Source organism: Mytilus edulis, chromosome 6 (assembly GCF_963676685.1).
Source record: "Mytilus edulis chromosome 6, xbMytEdul2.2, whole genome shotgun sequence".
Lineage (NCBI taxonomy): Eukaryota > Metazoa > Mollusca > Bivalvia > Mytilida > Mytilidae > Mytilus > Mytilus edulis.
Window position 1 is genome coordinate 50439723 of NC_092349.1, and position 25013 is coordinate 50464735.

The 25013-nt window shown below is 31.3% G+C and overlaps 1 protein-coding gene across 1 annotated transcript; it reads left to right on the forward strand.

Moving 5' to 3' along the window:
* The first annotated feature begins 5849 nt into the window (after positions 1 to 5849).
* LOC139529131 (atrial natriuretic peptide-converting enzyme-like) lies at positions 5850 to 13757 on the forward strand. Its single transcript, XM_071325455.1, has 7 exons — positions 5850 to 5971; positions 7412 to 7543; positions 8194 to 8272; positions 9340 to 9450; positions 10026 to 10157; positions 11841 to 11952; positions 12478 to 13757. Exons 3-7 carry the CDS (start codon positions 8209 to 8211, stop codon positions 12536 to 12538), a joined length of 480 nt encoding a protein of 159 aa, XP_071181556.1. The 5' UTR covers positions 5850 to 5971; positions 7412 to 7543; positions 8194 to 8208; the 3' UTR covers positions 12539 to 13757.
* Positions 13758 to 25013: the final 11256 nt, after the last annotated feature.

The window sequence follows — 25013 nt, forward strand, 5'->3', positions numbered from 1 at the left end:
AGTGGGGAATTTCAGCAAAAGTATCATAAGTCATAGGTTATTGGGGACAGGAAAATGTTTTTTTGTATCCCTCCTCCTTTATTTCCAAAATTCCCAATTTTTGGTTTTCTATCAATTTCAATATGAACATAATACATTGAGTATGTTATGAACATTTAAGTAAGGAGCCTGTAATTCAGTGGTTGTCGTTTGTTTATGTGTTACATATTAGTATTTCGTTCATTTTTTGTACATCAATAAGGCCGCTAGTTTTCTGGTTTGGATTGTGTTACCTTGTCAGTTCAGGGCCTTTTAAAGCTGATTATGCGGTATGGGCTTTGCTCATTGTTGAAGGTCGTACGGTGAACTATAGTTGTTAATTTCTGTATCATTTTGGTCTCTTGTGGAGAGTTGTCTCAACATGGCTATCATACCACATTTTCTTTTTTTGTAATCAATGAATTTTGTAAAAGATTTAATAACTGGAGAATTTCAGAAAAGGTATCAAAAGTTCACATGAATAATTTTAGCGCTTATATAAATCTGTATATTATGAACATTCATTACTATATAAATATAGTGTATTTACTTACAATTTTAAGTTTACTAATCGATCCATGGTGGTCATTGATATAGTATACAGACCCTCTCTATTTAATAAACTATGTGACCGCCGTGGATAGTAAACTTGAAAATGATAGCTGATAGAATTCTTAAAATACAGTATACAGAAAAACGCAAACCGGAAGTCTAATCAGACTTAAAATTTCGTCCAATGACGGGACAATATCCGGATGCCTTTTTTCTCATTTTTCTCCCAAAATAACTCAATCTGAATAATCATATGAATGGATGACAAATGCGACTATGCACTGTACCTATAGGACACAGAGGCGTGTTAATTAATTTATTGTGGAAAGAAGAGAAGCGACACCAAAAATGAGGTCTTCGCGTTTAATAGTATAGATGCATGAAATAATGCAACCATTATACTTTTGCTTTAGTTTCAGAGATATAAGCCAAAATCTGCAACTTATGATGATATATTTTCAGCCATTTCGGCCATGTTGGTTGACAGGCGGGGTCATGGGACACGATTGTTTAACTTGATACCCGAATGATGATTAGGGCCTTCATCTCAGTAGTTTCAGCGGAGAAGATTTTTGTAAAAGATTAAAAAATCTTCTGGAAAACTGTTAGAAATTGACTTTAAAGGACCATAACTCCTTAAGGGGTAATTTGACCATTTTGATCATGTTGATTTATTTGTAGATCTTACTTGGCTGAACATTATTGCTGTTTGCAATTTATCTCTATCTATAATAACATTCAAGATAATAGCCAAAAACTGCAAAACATTTTTAGAATAACCAATTTACGGTCTGCAACGTGTGTTCTGATTCGTCTGAAAATATTAGGTCAGAAAGATCTTAAACTGCTCAATCATTTGATCCATTTACAGATTTGCTCTAAATTCAACAGTTTCAGAGATAGAAGCCAATAACTGCATTTTATCCAGATGTTCTATTTTAAGCCACGGAGGCCATGTTGAATGGCAGGACACATCGGACACATTTTGTAAAATAATACCCGAATGCTGATTGTGGACAAGTTTGGTTGAATTTGTCTAAGATGTTTCAGAGGAGAAGATTTTGTAAAAGTTAATAACGTTTGACGACGACAAATGACGACGACGACGGGCGACAAGAGATGAGAAAAGCTCACTTGGCTCTCTGAGCCAGTTCAGCTAAAAAGGAAAGTCCGTGATCAAATGGTAAAATCAAAACCTCAAACACATCAAACGAATGGATAACAACTGTCATATTTCTGACTTTGTACAGGTATACTCTTCTGTATTAAATGGTTTATTTAACCTGGTTTTAAAGCTAGATAAACTTGTCACTTGTATCAAATTTCATTATATTGGCAACGACGTGTGAACAAAACGAACGGACATAATAGGTAAAAGTATCCAAAAAGGGGGTACAGCAGATTGTGTTATCATCTTAATCACTATAGGAACAAACAAATATGTAACAAATAAACACAATACAGCAGAAAAAAACAAATGACCAAAATTAAAGACAAGAATAACCAAATTTACCATAGCACAATAACATAATGACGGGACGTACAAGTATTGAGTCACGTCATGTATGTATCAAAGAAACATAAAAAGGCATAAAGACAAAGCATATTCGCAACAAGATGAATGAAAAGAATACAAAACTGATTTATTATAGCATAAAAATGGGATGTGTAAGTACAGAGCCACGTCATATGTACCAAAGAAACACAAAAAAGACATATAGACAAAGCCCATTAGCAAAATTGAAAGACAAGAATACGAGAATTATCATATAACAATAACACAATGACGGGATGTTCAAGTGCCGAGCCACGTCAAATGGATTCTGTTTCTGTTGTTTATCTAATTTCAATTTATCGGGGACATATCAATTGAATCCAATCATATAAGTTTGGATTGTTGATAGAAAGAACGTCATCAATTTATTTGAATGTGAAATTAAATAACCTGGCTTCTTTGATCTTCTTGTTTCGACAAAAAAAAGGCTACATCCAAATTCAACAAAAATGTTGTCAATAAGAAACTCCAGCATACTGATCACTTGTTCCTCTAGATATGTGTAGCATGTTTTACATTTGTGTTCACTATTAACAAAATTCAGTCACCTTTAAGGTCAATTTTATCATGATAGTAGTGATGTACCCACATTGAAATTTCACTATGGCGGTTTTTTTCCAAGATGGTCGCCACGAAATATTAAAATCAACATGTATCCCTTATGTTAGTTCAAATATGTCATGTTAATAGTGCTAGGTGCTTCGAGCAATATTAGCTAGGAACCCAAATTAAGATTTATAAAATAGAAAATGTGGTATGATTGACAATGAGACAACCCTCTCCAAGATACTAAATGACACAGAGATATAGCAACTTTTTCCAAGATGATCGCCAAATGTTATCAAACTCAACAAATAATCTTCATAAGAGATAATAAAGTGTTGTATTTTGACTTACCTTCGGTGTTAAGAAGTCCCCTATGGTACCAAATGTGTGCTACATTTATCATAATGCCAAACATCAAAAGATGTTTAGGGAGAGTAAAGAAAATTGTAACTACGGTACCATTCTTGCAGAAAGATACCAACCACGAGGATTTACATATAGAAACAAGCGTTATTCCAATATTTGAGCTAGACTTATTTGAAGTTTATACTTCTAGACTCAAACAGTTTCTTTATGATCAACTGAAAGAGGATAAAGTAATGATCTAGAAAATTGTAGTAATCTCTAGCTTGTTATGCCATCAACAAGACAGGTGCTTAGATATAGGAAGATGTGGTGTGAGTGCCAATGAGACAACTCTCCATCCAAATAACAATTTATAAAAGTAAACCATTATAGGTCAATGTACAGCCTTCAACACGGTGCCTTGGCTCACACCGAACAACAAGCTATAAAGGTCCCAAAAATTACTAGTGTAAAACCATTCAAACGGGAAAACCAACGGTCTAATCTATATAAAACACGTATAAATTACATAAACAAACGACAACTACTGTACATCAGATTCCTGACTTAGGACAGGTGCAAACATTTGCATTGGGATTAAACGTTTTACTGGTACCAAACCTTCTCCTTTTTTCTGTACAATAGCATAACATCACAACATAGAAAAACACACGATAAAATATCAAATTGCAAGCTTAACTAAAAATAAACGTAAACTAACACAATGATTAATTTGGCGTTGTAATCAATCGAGCAACCGCATCAACCTGTTTGAATGACAAAGATATTTGAAATATCTGCACATGCAGATATTCCAAAAATGTATGATTCTTCTGGGTGCTTTGACCAGAGAAGGAGGTACTAAATGACCAGTTCACGTTTGTAGTTTATGAATGATCCAATCATTCAACATTGAAAGTCATTGCATTTGTTGTTCCTCCCTCAAACCCTGATGGTATTAAAACAGCAGCCGTGCTCAATACTAACATCTCTGGATGTGCTAAGAGTTCAACTAGGGATAAAGAATCGTAACTTTACGATTGACAAATTTGTTCTGGAATATGACAGTTGTTGTCCATTCTTTTGATGTGTTTGAGCTTTTGATTTTGTCATTTGATTAGGGATTTTTCGTTTTGAATTTTCCTCTTAGTTCAGTTTTTTTGTGATTTTACTTTTTGTCTCAACCTTGTGTTTGAAATACAAAAGTATATGCTTTTCTCTTATAATTTCGTGTACTTTAACCAATATATTATTTACCAACACACCTGTACATACTCTCTCTATATTACTATAGAATAAGATATACCGTTACTACTTACCAAATATAACCATGCTTTTCATACTTACATCAAGTACTTACCGTTCTATGAATAAGCACTCAATTGTCTTACCGGAAATAAATGTATGGTACAATTATTCTTCTTTGCTTATTTTGACCCAAAAAAAATGATAATGGCTGTAAAAGCAAATTATAAGTTCACTATTTCACTTTCATTAAAGAATAATTTAATTTTGGATGTAATGCTTCTTCTGATTGGCTGACATTATTTTGTTATCAGCCCATAGACATAATTTAGTCATGTGACCGTGACGTCATCAACGTTTTTTCATTGTTTTCTACGGTTTAAAATTGAATTTAGAATTAAATTATAAAAGAATGGCTGTAATACTTGTTCTGTCTATTAGAAATAACTTTAAAAATGTGGTGCACACTGTTAAATAACCCGCTTCTCGCGTTATTCCGTGTGCACCAAATATTTTAAGTTATGTCTTCATAGACAGAAAAAATATTACAGTCATTCCTTAATTGAAAAAAAAAAAATCATATTTGAAATTGATCATATTTTTCGTAGCTAAAGAAGTGTCGAAAGTAGAGAAATATCTTATTGCAAGAGATTCGATGGTGGAATCGGTTTCTCAAATGATTTGTAAACTATATGTAGACAAACTCTTCACTTATCTACAAAAAGGTGTGCTTTTTTTAACAGAAGGACGAAAGATACCAGGGGGACAGTCAAACTCATAGATCGAAAATAAACTGACAACGCCATCGCTAAAAAATAAAAAGATAAATTGACAAATAATAGTACACAAGAGACAACATAGACGTTGACGTCATCAGTCTTCAAGTATATTCCCCTTTTTCGTGACTTTACAATAGACCTTTCAAGGGACATCAAGAACATTTGATGTATTGAATCTTGACTAATGAAAAACTGAGATAAAAGGAAACCCACGCGTACGTTGATTTTATAAAAAAAAAAGAGCCGTTCTGGAGAAGTAGGACTAGAATCAAAATCAAATAAAATACTATACATTTGATTAACTGTATATACATAAATATGAAAATTGAGAATTTATGAGTATAAAGAATCCATTAACTTAAATTAAACTTCAATATTAAAATATTATATACGCAAAAACACTTCAAAATAAAGCATAATCCGAAAAATTATTGAACTTGATTTTTACATGAAATTACTTACGATTGCATTTTTAAACACATGAATAATACACAAATGAATGATACATACAGATTTATCATAATTCATTAGAGTTCTTTAAATATTTTAAGAAATAAATTATTTAATAACCAACCTCATTTATAGTTAATTGATTCTTTTTCCTTTTATTTTGTTAAACCTACTTTCCCCATTTCCAGATATTTTGCCAATTATTTAAAAAGTTCTTCATAATGTTTTTGTTGTAAAAAGGTATTTTCCTTCTTTAGTTACAAACGGAGTTATATATCCTTTTTACAACAGTTCAATAAATGTTGAGATCAATTTTACTAACGGTATTACCCATTCCAATAATAGACTTAAAATAATCAATTCAACTATATAGCTATTGAAATTGAAAATTTCCATGTTCTTATTGTATATCCCGTGAGGAATTCCACCACAGTTTGTTTACTGCATACACACTGATAAATACAAGTGGTTATTTAAACAGGTATGTTTTAAATTGATTTTTACTCATATCTCTTTTTTTAACTTTGTTTTTTTACAATATTGCTATGATTATGTCAGTTTAAACATTTAAATATATTTGTTGTATTTTTTTAATGTATTTATATATATTTTTTTTTAAATTGAAAAGGGGAGAGACATTATTATTTATTTTTTTAAATAATGTATAATAATTTCCATTCAGATGAAATTTTCCTTAATATAGTTCAATACTTTATACCACGGTCTACAAGTCTGATCAAATAATGTATAAATGACTTGCAAAATTTTTCGTGGCTCTTTTAAAATTGCGTTTTATGTCAATAAAATACAATTGTTCTAGGAAGGTTGTAACTTATAGTTGTCCGTCATGCATTGTAACTCATTCGCTTGATTGCTTATTGACCAAGGTAAAAAAAATATGACCTATAAGAATGCAAACAAACAATTATAATGGTGGGAACATTTGAAAAGTAAGATAAATAATGTGTTCTGGTATAAGATAGTTAAAACTCATGATGTTAAATGAAGAAGTGAAGGATGACGATAAAGTGCATAAGTAAACAGACGCTTTAAAAACATCAATGAATTTAAATTGCATTTTAATTTCAGACACCTATATAATGAGGTATATTTAATAAAATGAAGAATATTTAATGGTTTTACGTGTAAACACACAATATTTCAGACAGTATATATGAATGCATTATACATTATATAAAATATTAGATGTTTTATTGAAATGAAAAAACTATTTTTGTAATTACATATTGAAATAGTAGTGATTTACTAATTGAATAAATAAGTATGTAATATTTTTGCATACTTGGTAATGAAAAACGAAAGAAATAAGCATGGCGATTTTTAACATCGTCAAACCCGAAATGATACTTAATTGATACTTAACAGCAATTACGTAGTTATGTTAAAAAAAAACATCAAAAGGAACATGTGGTCGACCTAGTCATATATTGTATTATTTCTAAGGATACTTACGAGATTTTGATATGCATTGATATCCCAATAAAGCCAGTATATTTTAAATAAAATGTTTCAGATATATGCTTATAGTAATTTAATTAAAATAGAGCAGCTTGTAAGATATTGAAGCAAATTAATACACAAAATGAGGAAAATAGAAATATGTTTCCTCTTCTCTCGATAATAGAAAAAAGAAATATCAAAATTTATAACTGATATGTTACAAACCAGTCTGTTGCCGGCACAACCATATATTAACTATGTGTCCTTACATCACATGCGCAATGTAAAGAAGCTTTTCCTAATTAGTTAAACACAAAAATTGTATTATCATGACGACAACCATTTAATAGAAGTTATTCAAAATATATACTTCTCGGTCTTTATTTCAAATGCAATTCACTTTTATTATGATCAATAGATCAATTATTAATATCTAAAACATTTAAATATTACATTGCAGCTAAAAATAATACGATTGGAAAATTTCACTTTATTTTGGAAATCTCCCAAAACGTTATTTTTTATCATACAGTCGCTAGGAAGTAAAGACATTTGGTAAAACTTATGGAACGAGTATAAAGTGTTTTAACAGGTACGTTTCAATAGCGGTTTTTATAAATTTACAATTTGATTTTTTTTTTATATTTAGTAACAGCTACTTCTATAAATTGTTAGAAGAAAAAAACCAAAGACATTGTTATATTTTCTTCTTTAAAAATGTAAGTAAAAGGCAATCGAAATTAAAGTCACTCCCTTATAGAAATAGACAAAACATGAACGAAATGTACATTTTACCTTCCTGTTATCGTTCATTGATGATATATTTTGTTCATGTTTTGTCTATTTCTAAAAGGGAGTGACTTTAATTTCGATTGCCTTTTACTTACATTTTTAAAAATTAACGAAAGCAGGAAGGTTAAATGTTTGCAATTATGACGTCTGCTTTCTTTGAGTGTCAATCTTGATTATTCGTGATCACTACCCTTATAAAGCACATATCAACAATTTCCAAATAACATTTTTTTTACCTATAAATAATCTAAAAATAGGAACAATCTGCATTCAATCTTGACATGGTTCAGTGTGGAAATAAACTGCTTTATAACGGTATAGATTATAAATAATCAAGATTACAAAACAGAGAAAGTAATATATACATAGTATAGGTCTTATTATATAAACTTAATTTACCTTTCCTAATTTTTGCTAATTCACCATGATACCGTTCTTTTTAAATTTCAGATGAATGAAGGATAGATGAAGATAAGAATATCGCTCCTTACCATTGTGTTAATTTTTATAACTACTTACGATGTGACAGGTAAATACAGTTTGTGTAAATAAAAGCAGTATTTATCGATCATAAAAAGACAAAGACTGACACATAAAATAATATAATTAACGGTACCAATTTTCTTGCACCAGATGCGCATTTCGACAATACATGTCTCTTCAGTGATGCTCGTGACCAAAATATTTAAAATCCAAAGCATTTCTAAAACATGGCTTCAAACAACATTAAAATAACAGCAGAAATAAATAAAAGCAAAGAAGATAAATGTAAGATTTTGAAATAATTTTGGTATTACAAAGACCCCGAGACAATATTTAAGTTGTAATATATATTAAACGGTTCAGACGTATCAGGTATTGAATAATAGTTTTATATTAAATTTATTAGACATAGCTCTTACATTAAGACTGGTATATTTGTGTAAAACATTTAATGAATAAATCATAAACTACAAAGACAGACAAATCGTAATAACTCGGTTACTCACCAATAGTTTAATTAGTGTTGAATATATACATTACCATTAATGATTTGCAATTTATCTACATCGGGGATTAGTCCTTTCAGATATTTTTTTCACATTTGATGCCCCTAAAATCCCTTACTTCTATATCATATATGAATGTGACTTATCTCCAGGGATTCCTATCTCTTAAACAATTGCTCCGCATAATTTTATTAATATTTAACCATATCGTTGTCAGAATGAATTCTATTTATCAAGTCAAATATCCCTTTGGTTTCTTTCGAATTTGCATGACTCATTATTTAATTCTACTGAAACTATGAACTTCAAGTACAGTGAAACCTGACTAAACCGAACCCTTTCGGGACTTGAGATTTTGTTCGGTTTTGGCAGGTATTCGGTTTCATCAGGTTCACAATGCATAAAATGTGATATGATTGGTCTTCAGAACAAGTTTGGATTAGACAGGTTTCCGGTTTATTCAGGGTTCGGTTTAATCAGGTTTCACTGTACTACCTTTTTCTTGATACAAATGTATTGCATTACTATTTACGTTTTAATCCGTCATTATCAAGTGCAATTATTAAGTACGATTACTTGAACCTCTCACTGGTATTTCTATTAACAGAGGCGACATGTGCTGCAAATGAGTTTGAGTGCACTGAAGGAACTTGTATTCAATCTGTATATCAATGTGATGATAGCTTTGAATGTTCCGATCGTTCTGACGAAGAAAACTGTAAGTATTTTTATATAACAATTTACTAACTTTTAATGATTGATATACCTGAACACTTAAAACACTTTTGAAATCACATGGTTTGATTTATTCGCAATCTCAATCGAAGAAATTTGATTGTTTTGGTATAGCGTCGTTCAACTAATCTTTAATGAGATTGGTAAATTTTATCTACCGGACTAAGTATCTTTCTTAAATTTTTTAAAGGCAATATTTTGCTACCATCAAATCAAAAAAGTGCTTAGTTTGTTTCATTGAATTCTGAAGTACTTTCTACGATAAAACCCCACGCTCACTTGTCAAAGTTTGGAAATCCGCAAACCATTTACTTGAATATATATCTATATCTATGTATGTGCATACATGTTTATTAAAAATTTTTTACTTGTTCTTAACTATGGGAAATGTCAATTGATATATAAATACTTTTAAATAATGACTTCACGATTGCAAAAAGCTAATATTTGCTACTTTTTTTTCACTTGAAATGTGTAGCTTTTTGGTGTGGTATTTTTGTACTTAATTCAATTGTTGTGATTAGGACACGAATGATCGATCTCCTATTTATTTTTTAGGCACAGCTGTACAACCTTGTGTCGAAGGACTGCAACAATGTAGTTCAGGAGAATGTGTAGCTAACATTAATGATTGCCCATTAACATCAGAGATACAGACAACCATAGCATCATCGCAGAGACAACCATCAGGTTACGTATTGTCTATTGAGGCACTATCATTTTGTAGTATTTATTTATTTTTATCTTTGGTCCGTTTTGGTTATTGGGCTCTTCAACTGTTTTAGTTTATATAAATCTTTAGCTTTCCTATATTGTTATGAGAAATTGTAAAGATAAACCCCACGTAGATACACTAATACTTTTCACATGTATCTAAATGAATTAGATGCACGACCATGTTTGATCCACAATTTTCTACATAAAGAAATGTTTGAACCAAATCATGACATTAACAGTTGCTATCTATTGGATTGATGTGTTGAGCTTTTACTTTTGCAATTTGACAACAACGTTCCGTTTCGAATTTTATCTTTTTTTAATAAATGAAAACAATTAGTATATAAAAGAAGATGTGGTATGATTGCCAATGAGACAACTATCCACAAAAAACCAACATGACACAAACATTAACAACTATAGGTCACCGTACGGCCTTCAACAATATGCAAAGCCCATACCGCATAGTCAGCTATAAAAGGCCCCAATAAGACAATGTAAAACAATTCAAACGAGAAAACTAACGGCCTTATTTATGTAAAGAAATGAATGAAAAACAAATATGTAACACATAAACAAACGACAACCACCGAATTACAGGCACCTGACTTGGGACAGGCACATACATAAATAATGTGGCGGGGTTAAACATGTTAGCGGGATGCCAACCCTCCCCTTACCTGGTTACCTGGGACAGTGGTATAACAGTTCAACATAAGAACGAACTATACAAATCAGTTGAAAAGGCTTAACTCATCAGATAGACAAAAAATACAAGTGGACGTGGCCGGGTACTTATACATCCCGACACAAAAAGACACAATGAACAGATCTGAGAGTACTCGCAGTTATCTGACAGCTAGTTCAAAGCCACTAACAACTATTAAAAAAATCATGCCTCTAAGACTAAACACTCAATCCGTACACATCCAAAATACAATGAATTTAGCCACGGATCGTCTGATGAGGTGGTAAATGCGTCAAAGTAAATCCAATTAATATACTAATGATACATAGTCTTTAAATACTCTTAGTGAAACAATTACAAAATAGAATCATCCCATGAAATGTAATGAGACTGAAAACAAAGGTAAAATTTCCTTTTATTTCAGTAGGTATCCGTGTTGTATGTGTATCTTGTTTTGCTTAAGGTGTGTCGTAATTTTCCCTTTTCTTTAAATTTCTAATTAAACCTGTATATTTTATCATCTTATGTGCTTACTGATATGCAGTAATGTGTCGGAATATTGGATAGCATGCTGTCTTAAATATTTAGTCATACCTTCACTGTCAGGAATCGAGTGCCTAAAATAACATGTATTGCATAGTTGTAATGTGAAAAGACTATAATAAATTTCTAAAAAAATGTTCGATATCATTCTTGATATAATCCGCTCGGTAGCCTATAGAAGACCCGCATTGTCAATTTGTAGATGTAATTCATAGATGTATAGTTGCTGAAGTTATGTCATTTGTCTTTGGTGAATTGTTGTCTCATTGATAATCATATCATATATTGTTTTGCCGGCAAAATATGTTTGCTACCGCACAATGATACAGTTAAAGGTGTTTCTATCATATATGTCTCTTTTTTTGTTCATTTATTGGTATAACACTCGTGAATGTTAATATATTTAATTATTTATCTCGTTTTAGATAACTCCTTCTCGGGTTTGAAAGTTGGCATAATAATCGGTTGTGTTTTGATTGTGGTCTTATTAATATCCATAGTAGTATTGATATACGTGTATAAAAGATATTGCAACAGGTATGATTATGGTCAAGTACCTTATCATATATATTTTGGGAAATGCTTTTCATTTTGATTAATTTAAGTTAACATATATTGCAGTCAAATCCATATTTTAGGATTTGCTTTTAAAAAACCGATCGAAGTAATTTAATATGTATATTCCCCTTTTTTACATGTTTGGTACAGAAAAAAAACCACACTATTGTATTCAGAATCAGCGGTCAACATTTGTATTTGGTTAACACTCTCGCGTAAAATGTACTATTATCTAGAAAATCCTGTACATCAAATTGAGCCAAGTACTTAAACGTATATCAGATACAGATATATCACATAAGTCCAATATCAACCAATATATTATTAGCTTTTTAAAACTGGACACAGATTTATTAACCATCGTTATTTTTAGTTAGAGATAACTGATAAACACGATAAAATCATTTATAAACAGCTTCAAGATAATAAAATGTTATCGATGTTTTAATTTTGAATACTTTTCCTTTGACTTTCATTTATATTAAGTTATCTTTTTTATTTTAGAACTCGAACAGCGCAAGTGGCACCTATCAATCATGCGTTAAAAACAAATCATCCTGTTTGATGATAAGATATTTATGAAATGAAACTTTTAAAACTTAATATGCTGTGTTTGCTAGTCAAAGATTTGCTCCGTAAATATGAAATGTGACTGTCTCTGTTTTATAATTGTTCGTCTTCAATGACCGTCCGTTGTATCCCCGCTTTGAAAAAAGTGGGGTCTAATATTTTCTCTGTATTTCCGTCCGTCAGTCCGTCAGTTAGTCCTATGAATATTCTTGTCGATCTTTCTCAGGAACAACATTACATGAATTTCTGAAATTTGGGTTCAGGGTTTATATGAGCCACCTATACTGTACGTGGTGTGTTTTCAGATTCACCATTCAACAACTTCCTGTTAACCATATACTTGAAGCGGGCGGGGGTATTATATTATTAGTGAGCAGTATCTCTGATTTTCACCTATTCTTTTTGTCTTGATTTTTTTTTTGCATATATGTTGTTGCTCTTATCTATCGCATGTACGTTCAAATGGAATTAAAGTCCAATGTTATCGATGCATATAAATTCGGCGATAGTATCTCACAGGACATATAATCGTTGAAGACTTCCAAAATAAACATGATGAAATAATTATGACAAAAAATAATTTAATAAAGCACTTGTCCTATAAAATGTTGATAATTTTCTGGTATTCATAAGAAGTTTGTCGACTATACACCAGTCTCCTATAAGCTCATAATTATGAATTAACTTTTCATAAAAAATAGAATTTCCATCTCATGGAAATACATGTATTACTTCTATGTATTTGTTAGAACCTTTCGGATATCGGATCGTCAATGTTTTTATATTTTGTCTTTCATTTTACCGTTTAAACAAATTTTGAATTGAGTGTCACTGGTGAGTCTTTTGTAGACTATGCATGTGTCTGGCGCACTCAATTTTAAAGCCTGGTGTCTATGCTGAGTTAACATAATGCTGTCGTTTCCATTTTTTTCTGACTGAAAGGTCAAAACTTATTTTCACGGTGCTACTATAAAAGATTGCCTGTATATAGCAAAAAAAAGATAAAAACTAAGAATGTTACAATCATGTATAAATTGACACTTTTTATAAAAAAAATTATAAAATGTTTTTATAATGTTGTTTCTTGTCTATATTCATGTAATTTGTGAATATACAAAAATGTCTTCTATATATTTGAGAGAGTGAATGATATTTTATGTGGAATGATGTACAATTATTCATGCACTGTTATTTATGGCATTATTATTAAACGAGTGTTATTCTTATCGTTGTTATCATTATGTTCATTGATATAAGAAGATGTGGTATGAGTACAAAGGAAACTATTCTCTATCCAAGCCACAACTTGTCTAAAAGTAAACCATAATAGGTCAAAATACACATATCACGGATCATTGGCTAACATTGAACAACTAAAAATGGCTACACAAATGACTAGTGTAAAACGATTCAAATAGTATATTAAAACGGTCTAAACTTTATAAAAACGAGAATCGAGACATACTCATGAACAACATCAACACGCGAAAACCAATTACTTATTTACTTATATTAAAACAGCTTATTGTATAAATTGAAAGAAGGAAAAACAAAGATAGATTATAAAATATATTGTTACATTTTCCCCTTTAAAAATGTAAGTAAAGGCATTCAAATTACAGTCACTCCCTTGCAGAAATAGATAAAAACATAAATGAAATATATATTTTTAATGAACGAAAACAGGAAGTTTATATGTTATCGATTATGGCGTTTGCTTTCTTTGTGTGCCAATCTTGATTATTCGTGATCACTACCGTTATACAGCTCATGTTAACAATTGTCAAGTAATACCTATATATGATCTAAAAATAGCAACAATTTATATTCAATCTATCTTCACATGGTTCAGTGTGAAAATAATTTCCTTTATGATGGAATTGATTACAAAGATAACAGAACAGAGAAAGAAATATATAAATATATAGTATAGATTTTATTATATAAACTTAATGAACCTTCATGCAGGAACTTCTTAGGAAGAAAGATAAGAAGTTAGCAATATCCTTTAACTCTACTTTCCGCTATATAGATGACGTTCTTTCAGTAATCAATTCAAAATTTGGTGACTATGTGGAACGCATCTATCCCATCGAATTGGAGATAAAGGATACTACAGATACAGTTAAGTCGGCTTCATATCTTGACTTACATCTAGAAATTGACAACGAGGGTCGGTTGAAGACAAAACTTTACGACAAAAGAGATGATTTCAGCTTTCCAATTGTGAATGTTCCATTTCTAAGTAGCAACATTTCAGCAGCACCTGCATACGGGGTATATATCTCCCAATTGATATGATATTCCCGTGCTTGCATTTCCTATCATGATTTTCTTGATAGAGGGTTACTGCTCACAAGGAAGCTATTAAACTAAGAGTTCCAAACGGTGAAGTTGAAATGATCCCTTCGTAAATTTTACGGACGCCATCACGAGTTGGTTGACCGTTATGGAATAACCGTTTCACAAATGATATCGGATATGTTCCTTACGTCGTAACTACAATCCCCTTCCCTTTCATTAATTTGACCTTCCGAATTAGACTATTTACCGGATTTGTAATCACATAAGCAACACGACGGGTGCCGCATGTGGAGCAGGATCTGCTTACCCTTCCGGAGCACATGAGATCACCCCTAGTTTTTGGTGGGGTTCTTGTTGTTTATTCTTTAGTTTTCTATGTTGTGTCATGTGTACTATTGTTTCTCTGTTTGTCTTTTTCATTTTTAGTCATGGCGCTGTCAGTTTGTTTTAGATTTATGAGTTTGACTGTCCCTTTGGTATCTTTCGTCCCTCTTTTCCAACATATTTGCAAATTGACTATGATGTTCTTTTTTTAGTCCGTCCTGCATTGCAACTCATCGCTGGATTGGTCATTGACAAAGGTAAAACGATAACATATAAGTATGGTAACAAACAATTATACTGGCGGGAAAATTAGTGTGATACATTATGTGTACCGGTATAAGGTAGTTTAAACTCATGATGCTAAATAAATAACGAAGTGAAGAATGACTATAAAGTGCATAAGTAAACAGACGCTTTAAAATACAAATGAATTTAAATTGCAGTTTAATTTCAGACGCTTATATAAAGAGGTATATTTAATAAAATGAAGAATATTTAATGGTTTTACATGTTAATCACACAACATTTAAGACTGCGCATATATGAGTGCAATATACATTATATAAAATGTAAAATAGAAAAGGGGCGAAATATACTAGAGAAACAGTCAAGCTCATTATTCCAAAATAAACTGACAACACCACGGCTTAAATTTAAAAAAAAAGACAAACACATAGCTTTTATTAGAAAAAATATAAAAATTAGTCAAACCACTTATTGAAATAGAAGTGATGTAATAATTTAATCAATAAGTTTGCTATATAATGTTTTCGTGGAATCTTTTGTGTAAATACATTATATTGAAAATTCAAAACGAAAAAAATATGCATCGACAAACCCAAAATGATACTAAATTAAAAATCAGAACAATCAGTTACGTAGTGATGCTAAATAAATTATCAAAAGGAACATACATGTATGTCTCCCTAGACAAATATGATGTTATTTCTAAGGATATACGAGATTTTGATATGCATTTTATATCCAAATAAATTCAGTTCTTAATATCATCTCCGTACGAAGGTTTGTATTTTTAAAAACAAATGTTTCAGATATGTGCTTATAGCAACTTATAAATGACGGAGTAGCTGGTAAAATATTAAAGTAAATTTTTTGAAAAAAACAAGAATCCAGTAGGGGGAAAATAGAAACATGTTTCCTTTTCTCTCGATAAAAAAAAAATATCAACACGATAATCTGATATTCTTGAAACCATCTATTACCGGCACAACCATTTATAAACATTTTTTACAAATATGCCATAGTTACGCAATAGGAAGAAGCTTTTCGCAATATTATTCATAAAAAATACTATCAAGGCAACGAATCTTGTTTAGAAAGTATTGAACATATATTATTCTAGGTCCTCATTTCAAATTCGATTAACTTTTACGTCATAAATAGATCAAGTGTTAATGTTTAAATATATTTAAATATTACGTTGCAGCTAAAGTTATTTCATTTGGAAAACTCCAAATACATTTTATTCTTACCATATAGTCACTAGGAAGTAAAGACATTTGGTACAAATTATGGAACGGGTATAAAGTGTTTTAACAGGTACGTTTCAATACCTATTTTAGTTTGATATTGTATTTTTTTCATAAATTGAATTATTAACAACTGCTTGTATAAATTGATAGAAGATAAACAAAGAAAAATTATAAGAGATATTGCTACATTTTCCGCCTTATATATGTAAAGGCTATCTTAATTTAATTCACTCTCTAACAGAAATAGATCAAACATGAACGAAATATATTATCAATAAACGAAAAGAGGAAGTGATATTGTAATCGATTATGACGTTTAATTTCTTTGTGTGTCAATCTTGATTATTTGTGATCACTACCGTTATAAAGCACATGTTAACAATTGTAAAACATACCTATAAATGGTCCAAAAATAGGAACAATCTACATTCAATCTATCATGACATGGTTCAGTGTCAGAAAATAAACCGCTTTATAACGGTATTGATTACAAAGATTAAAAAACAGAGAAAACAATATAAAAATATATAGCACAGGATTTATGATAGACATTTAAAGGGAAATCACACTATTGTTTATACGCATCGCTATCGGCGCCGCTATAGTGTCGTAACTGTATTATGACGTCGCCGTTTTCGTGTCCGTCGTAAATGTTGCTAATTTTAAAAAATAGCGAGCCGCTCGAATGGACGTTCCACTAAAGCAGGAGAAATGATAATGAGTATATCATATTGTTTACAACTGTTATAATTAAATTAAAAATACGTGTCCATAAAATAGGGTCTGATTGTATTAGGGTAAATTTACGGAATACAAAATAATGGGCAAATACTGCAGAATAAAAGGCAAAAAAACGGAAGATTAGAGAATGAAGCTTAAATATGAAGAATAAAACATATTGGTAACACAAAATAAATATTAATAAATGAATGAACCTCTATCCAGACCCTTATGATAAAAAGAACATATCTATACAAAACACCTAATCATCATGCATGCATAATCAACACTAAGAACAAAGGAAACTCATAGCATATTCAATATGATTTAGTACCTTCTCGGACCAATTTCTCATTTTCTTGAAAACGAAGTCGGTGAAAAATATTTTTCTTTGGCAGCGATCGTCGCGATGCGGTATGTAGAGTTCATGGTATATTTTCGCAGTGGAGAGGAGGTACAAATAGACTAAGAGTAGCAGCATGTAAGCGTACAACTTTCGGAATTTGTAGTTTTCAGTCCAACAGAGGGTTGTAAATAGGAACAATGAGTTTCGACAGTTTTCATATCACATGCATGAAACGTCATAACTATAGTTTTCTATACTACATGTATAAATAATTCATCAAAAATCTCATTTCACATTTATATTTATCCGGCGCAGCCTGTCGGGTTAATACAAAGCAGGGTCAAAATTAATATGTTCTAGTTCTGAATACTTGTATGCATTAAACTTGCCACTGGACGTAAATTATGTGTGAAGTACTATTTGAAATCGTTATTTATTTCACATGTGACGACAGAAATTATTCAAGTGTCGCCCATCTTTCCCGAATGTTTCTTTGACATCTAATGTCTCTCACTTTTTTTTTTTGAGAGGGGAAGGGTGGTCAATGAAAACAAGTGATTTGTAGAGTCATCATATTTATTGAAATATTCAATTCAAAACGTTAATAGAATAACGAAAATCATCCATATTTTACATCGGTTGCTGGCTGTCTAAATCAAAGAAAATTAAGCACCGTATAGTATTGTACATGATACTTAATCTCTCTTTAAAGGGATGATTCGCGAATTTTTACTTATCAGCTAATAATGTTCATAATACCATAAAAAACATATTCACCAAGTTTTATCTGGATATGAACAGCAATAAAGGAGAACATTAAGAATTATTAATTTTATTTCTTCAAACTTCCTGACTTATGTGACGTAGTTTAAGTCTTTAAGCATGCCGGGAGTGAAAATAATCTCATTTTAAATCTTAATCGTTAATCATCTTATAACGCTGTTTAAAGCGCATCGACGACGTTTAGTGTAGCTATTAACCAACTAATAATAAAGATGGAACAGCGCTCATCTTAAAATAAGAATGTACGATTTATATTTTAATATTTTCTTAAATGATTATAGTGATACAAGTAAATCATATAAAATATTTTTTTATGATTTTTTTTTCCGACGAATATTTTGTACAAACATATATAATAATAGTGTTTTAAAAATGCATGTTTGTACTTTTTACCTTTTACGTCAGTCTAGTAAATATGTGCTGCTAGTACATTTGTAGTTTGCAAATACGGCCCCGCAAATACAATGTGTATTGTACTTTACCACATACATATAGTTACTACCTGTTGAATGCGTGGTTAAATTCAAGTTAATTAAAAGATTAACATTTTGTATCTTTTGATCTTTACTCGGTGAATTTAAGCCGTCACAGTTCACTGTTCTAGGTGTGAACAACATTTCGTATGAATGATAAACGGGGGAATCTTAATATTTTCCATGTGCTCAGTTTAATTAAATATATTATTAAGGCTGAATATTTCTGGTTAAAAAGATTAAGAAACACTGAATTAATATAATTGAATAAATTTATGAATAACGATGTCCTAATAAACACGAGTAAATAAATCTAAAAATTTAAATAAGAATCGGTGACCTTGAATTTTTGAAATAGATAGTAATTACCAATTGCAGTTATATAATTGGGTTGTTCAAAGCGATCTTCTTTTTTTTTAAATATTCAGGAAGAAACATCCTTATCAAAATAATTTAATTCTCACCGCGTACTAATTCTTCAGCTATTTGAACGAAAATATCAAAAATGTTGACAGAAAATTTAAAGGTCAACTTTGTCTTACTGGAATGGAATTGAATAAGAACGATTTTTTTTTAATTCTTTGCAACGTGCTATCTATTTTATTTCAATCCGTGTATGGTTTCAACCCCGAGGTCTTCAAAATCTAACATGAATACCCAGAGATTTGTTTCGATAACCAGGGATTTAAATAATGGAATCACCATTGTTATAAATACACAAGCTAATCTAACTTTTAACTTCTACCTTATATTTTGACGAGATCAAAAGACGTCGAATAAACTTGATCAATTAAATATTTTCTCAATTCCTTGTTTTCTAATGATTGGAGCGTGGTTGTTTTTGTAAAAATAAAAAAAGCTTGATGTAATAAAGGCCTTTTAAAATGAATAAATCTATACTAAAATGTCTCGTTCAGAGAGTGAAAGTTTTGATAGTGTATCCAGCTCCCACAGTGGGACAAATGTTGATGAATGTGGTCAATTTGGGTACATATTAGAACTGGAGTACACTTAAGAAGAACTCTAACAAATTTAAGCTAAAGAAACTTCTAGACAACAGGATATTATAAATAATCCTCGCAAGTTTGACACCAATTGGTGTTCATGTACAAACTGTATAGTCATGCCATTTCCGGCGGAATGTTTCTGCTGCCACGAATTTACGCTATTTGATGAAAAATGAATTTGGGTGAATGTGTCACTGAAAATACAGATTTAAGAATAGTTTGTCTAAAACCCGTTGTTCTTGAAACAAGCTACATAAGTTTCCTGAGATACAAGCGCCATATAGGGAGAGCTCCAGACGTACTTACTAACAGACAAAGCAGGCTTATGGCTCATCGTCAGTTTGTGTGTTGGGTCAGGAAAGGTCAACCACTTATCAAGAAACACAGAATAATCCTACCGGTTTGTGTAGTTAACATAATTAGAAAAGAGTTTCCATCGTTGGATGGGGTAAACAAAGGATTCAAAGAATGTGAAAGTGACACTTCAGACTCTGAACAGTTCTAAAATCATTTTAACGATTAACCAATTCAATTTTTCACGAAAAGTTTCAGATTCATTTCATTATTTGTGTATCAATAAACCTATTTATGAACTATTTAACTTTGAGGTCTATTTTTATAGATTGCTTGTTGTATATATTAACATGAAGGTTTTGGTATACCACAGTACCACAGAGCGTTGATATGATTTTACCCGAGATCATATCATTGTCATATAATAGGGCTCTCAAAAGAAAAAGCACTGATGGATTGTCCTAGAACCATATTTTATGAGAATAATAATGGTCTATAAGCAGTTACATTTATTTCATACTTGAAGCGGTGCAATTTTTTTTATTTTAATTTGAATTTTACCAAGAAATGCATTGTAGCAAAGGGGAAGAGTAAGTCTAATGTCAGAAACTCGAAAATAATGTAATTTAACAGAAAGGGAAACAAATAACGGACTTTGGCAAAAAGGAAGAAAGATTTTGATATATCCTTTTCTCCAGACATATATCTTTTTTCAATAAATCATCCTACAACAGCTTTAAGCCTTAAAAGCTGGCAATGCCACCGTTTTCGCGGGTGTGTTTTAGTGTTGTAAAAATCTTATATTGAAAAAATGCATGACAACTCCTTTGGATAATTGAATGAACAGAAAGACAAACGAATACCCTATCTAGAGACAACCACAAACTAAGTATCATCTTCGTGTAATAATTGCGCATGCTTGTCTCTTCACATACAAGTAAACGTAAATTTCCTAATGCCAAAATATTTCGAAAATGCGCCCGCTCATATCGGAAATAGGACAAGAAAGTATGAGATAGTCATCCATAATTGTCGGTTAAATTCTCTAGGATTTACTCCAAACAATGTAATAAAATGATGCAGTTTTCTTTTTTCTTAAATTATTCATCACAACTCAAGACCATAACTTCAATTAAACATTTGATAAGCAAATAAAACAATCTGACAAGCTGAAAGTTATTATGTACAAAAGCATTGGCAGATCCAGGGGAAGTGTTTTCGGGGGTTGGAACCCCCCTTTTTTTTATCGATCAATGCATTTGAAGTGAGACATATAGTTCAAACCCCCCATTTTAATGTGACTGGATCCATCCCGAAAAGTAAATCCCTTGTACAATTGAAATTTCAAAAAGAAATCATTTTACATGGTACGTGTACAGTCACAATTAATAATTTACGGTGTTATTATTTCTGTCTTTGCACATGTCAGAATTAATCAGCCTGTGGATATAAATTTTAAACTCTTAATTTCATATTTGGACGGATTTGTGTATTTCAATCAGATTAGGGACATACATTGTTAACAGGATGTATAATACAACTGACTGCATTTTTGATGGTACTTTGACCTGTGCACACCTGGGTCATACAGCTGGGTCCAGAATTGCGTAATGTCACCAGTTTATTAGCCCGCAGGAAGTCACTAGAATACCTGAATGTGACACTATTACACGACCTCTGGCAATAATTAAAAGATCGTCGGTTTTCAAATTAGAGTAAAGTATCCGAAATGAATAAAATCTATTACAGATAAAAGACTTTTTTTTGGCATAGAATTTCGAAAAAGTTGAAAGCCGCTACAGATATCTTTTAATCTCATTAGAATAGTGTTATGCTTTAACAACCTCCAAATTATTGTCCACCCCACTAGATGTATTCCTATCATAAATTGAGGAAGAAAAATTACTCCTACGATTGACCATAAATCTTTACAAATTTCGTTAGCCTAGCTGTCGACATTATATATCTTGAAACTGCTTAGCCTTAACTTGTAGGACCACACGTCAACTGGGTTGACCTAGTAGACAGATAAACAGCATAACAAGGGGGCGATAAGATCTATTAAGTTCCGTTTCCACACGAATCGGGGAAGACATACGCTCCCATCTACCCATCACCTTTTCAACATTTTCTATGGGGCAATATGGAAAAGGCGGGAGGGGGGGGGGGGGTAAACAGCATCTGTTATTATACTACATGTAAATAAAATCCTATTTTTAAACCATGTTTTGCACCTAAAAAAAATATACTTCATTGAACTTGTGAATTTACGACAGATGTCACAAAACAAAACGTCATAATTCAGTTTCTAGTTTATTTTTCTTTAAACGAGAAAACGTATAAATTAATTAATTCTTCTTTTGGTTTGTTCTAGAAATATCATTTTTAAACCCAGTATTAAACAGAATTTATTAAATTAATATAAATGACTTCACATAACTGTCAAAATGCCAAAGTCGCTAGGTACCTTTTATGGCTTCATTGTGCCAAGAAATATATACCCCCTTGCATGATTGAAATCAAACATCTTTTTTTAAGGCTTATAAACAAGTTCATAAACTTAAATTGAATAAATATAATAAATAATATAATATTTGAAGATTTTTTTCTTGTATATATTCAAAAATTATCAACAAATTTGTTGTGACTTTTTATCCGTTTACTAAACTTCTACTTGTAAACATAAAATCTGTTACTAATGCGTGAATGCCGAAATACTGAACTACATTTATCTGACAATATCTTTCAACCAGGCTTGGAACGAAATAGCAATATTGTAAAAACATTCATGAGAAAAAAAATCCATAATTACGATCAAATTTCCATCGAAACAAGATGCTTCGAAATGGTCTGCACACATTTTCTTGAACTTGTTGTGAGTGAAGGTGGTTGGTGTTAGATTAAGGTTAAATATCCACGTCTGGTACAACTCTTTCTTTTTTGCAGGATCTGGGAAAGTGTGTAAGCTTATGTCATGGGAACTCCGAGTTGAACACCTGTACGCTTGACAAGTCATTTTGATACTGAATATACGATATGCCATGCTTGTTTTTTCGCTTTGTGGTATTCAGATATTTTATTCAAATATACTCACCACGTGACAATTTGTATCGGAGATGCCGTCAAAATGGCGATAAGTCGAGAAGTGATAGTGGGATTTTGACTTTGATTTTAATCACTTATCTAGAAGAATTGAACAATAATTTTAACAAATCTATGATTATTAATATCAAATAAACATAATATAAAATTTTCATTTTTTTGCGAAGTTTCCCTTTAATGCTTTGTTCAGGCTAACATAATTTGGACACAAAAAACATCATTTTTTGTAGTATTTCTTCAAACTTTCATTAGCGAACTGTAGGACCAACAAGTTAAAAATAAGGCCGCTAGACGTCAAATAATCTGGGAACATCAAACACTATGCATAGTTATATATTTTGGTTCTATTGATCACCTACACCAAAAACAATAAAATGCTATGTTGAGCGCCGCCTGATACGCCCGCAGAGGTTGAACAGTTTTGGCACGTTTGGACACAATATCCAAGCTTGCTATATATACTGAATTTGGACTGTGATCAAATTTTTGACATAATATAGGTTTCTGACACAAAATAAATATGGTCGAAGGTCTTAAAAAACTATTTTACAATTGGAGATTAATTCTTCTTGATATATTTAAAAAAAAAAATGAAATTTCAAAAATGGGCAGTAAAAAATATTGACCCCCCCCCCAAATTCCTCTTGTAGTAATTACCCTCAAACGCAATCCAAGCCTTCCCTTTGTGGTGTGGAACCTTGTAGTACAATTTTAGATAGATCATTACACTTAAACACAAGTTAGTGTAAAATAGTGAAACTGGTAAAATGCTTGTTTTTGAACCCTAATTCCTGAACGTTTGGAGCTATTACATGTACCCCCAACCTCAATTTGTGATATGAAACCTTGTGGTACAATTTCAGAGAAATTCATTACTTCTCAATGTCATATAAGAAATTAATGAAAATCAAAACGGAATTTACATCAATAGATATAAACAAGTTATCAAGTTGTATGAACAATGATAAAAGCATCTAAAAGTTAGCGTACGAAAACTGGAAAATCCCCCCCTTTTTAATGAATAAACCCCCATATCTTCGAATCGTAAAATCGAAAATCTATAAAATTATAAAGGGAGATTACATCAATCGATATAAACAATGCACTAAAGTTTCATGAAAACTGCTGAAAGCACTTATTGAGTTATTGTCCTAAAACTGAAAAAAACACCTTTTTAATTGTAAAACCCTATAACTCGGAAACATAAAATCTAAAATTCATTAGAAACGAAAGGAAGCTCGCGCCAATAGATACAAAAAAATCACCAAAGTTTTATGTCAATTGGTTAAAGCGTACGACATGTTGACGACGGACGGACGGACAACGGTATACCATAATACATGTACGTCCTGTACACGGGCGTATACAAATTTAACACGTACTATACATTTGGCTTTAAAAGTCACACACACACACACACACACACACACACACACATGAATTTGTTTAGAGTTACATGTCTCACAGAGTACTGCTTAACTGTAACCAACACACTAATGGTCCGTCTGGAGAAGGAATATTCCACTCATATTGGCCATATTTTGTGCTGATGATCATGTAATGTTCGCCACTGAAAATTTTGCAAAATTCGTGAAAACAATGAAAAAAAAACTAGTAATGCTAG

What these genes read in the sequence shown, in the direction of transcription:
- LOC139529131 (XM_071325455.1), top strand. Translation starts at nt 8,209, where the DNA reads ATGAAGATAAGAATATCGCTCCTTACCATTGTGTTAATTTTTATAACT. An exon ending in TCGTTCTGACGAAGAAAACT is followed by an intron (nt 9,451 to 10,025) that starts GTAAGTATTTTT and finishes TTTATTTTTTAG; the next exon opens with GCACAGCTGTACAACCTTGT. An exon ending in TATAAAAGATATTGCAACAG is followed by an intron (nt 11,953 to 12,477) that starts GTATGATTATGG and finishes TTTTTATTTTAG; the next exon opens with AACTCGAACAGCGCAAGTGG.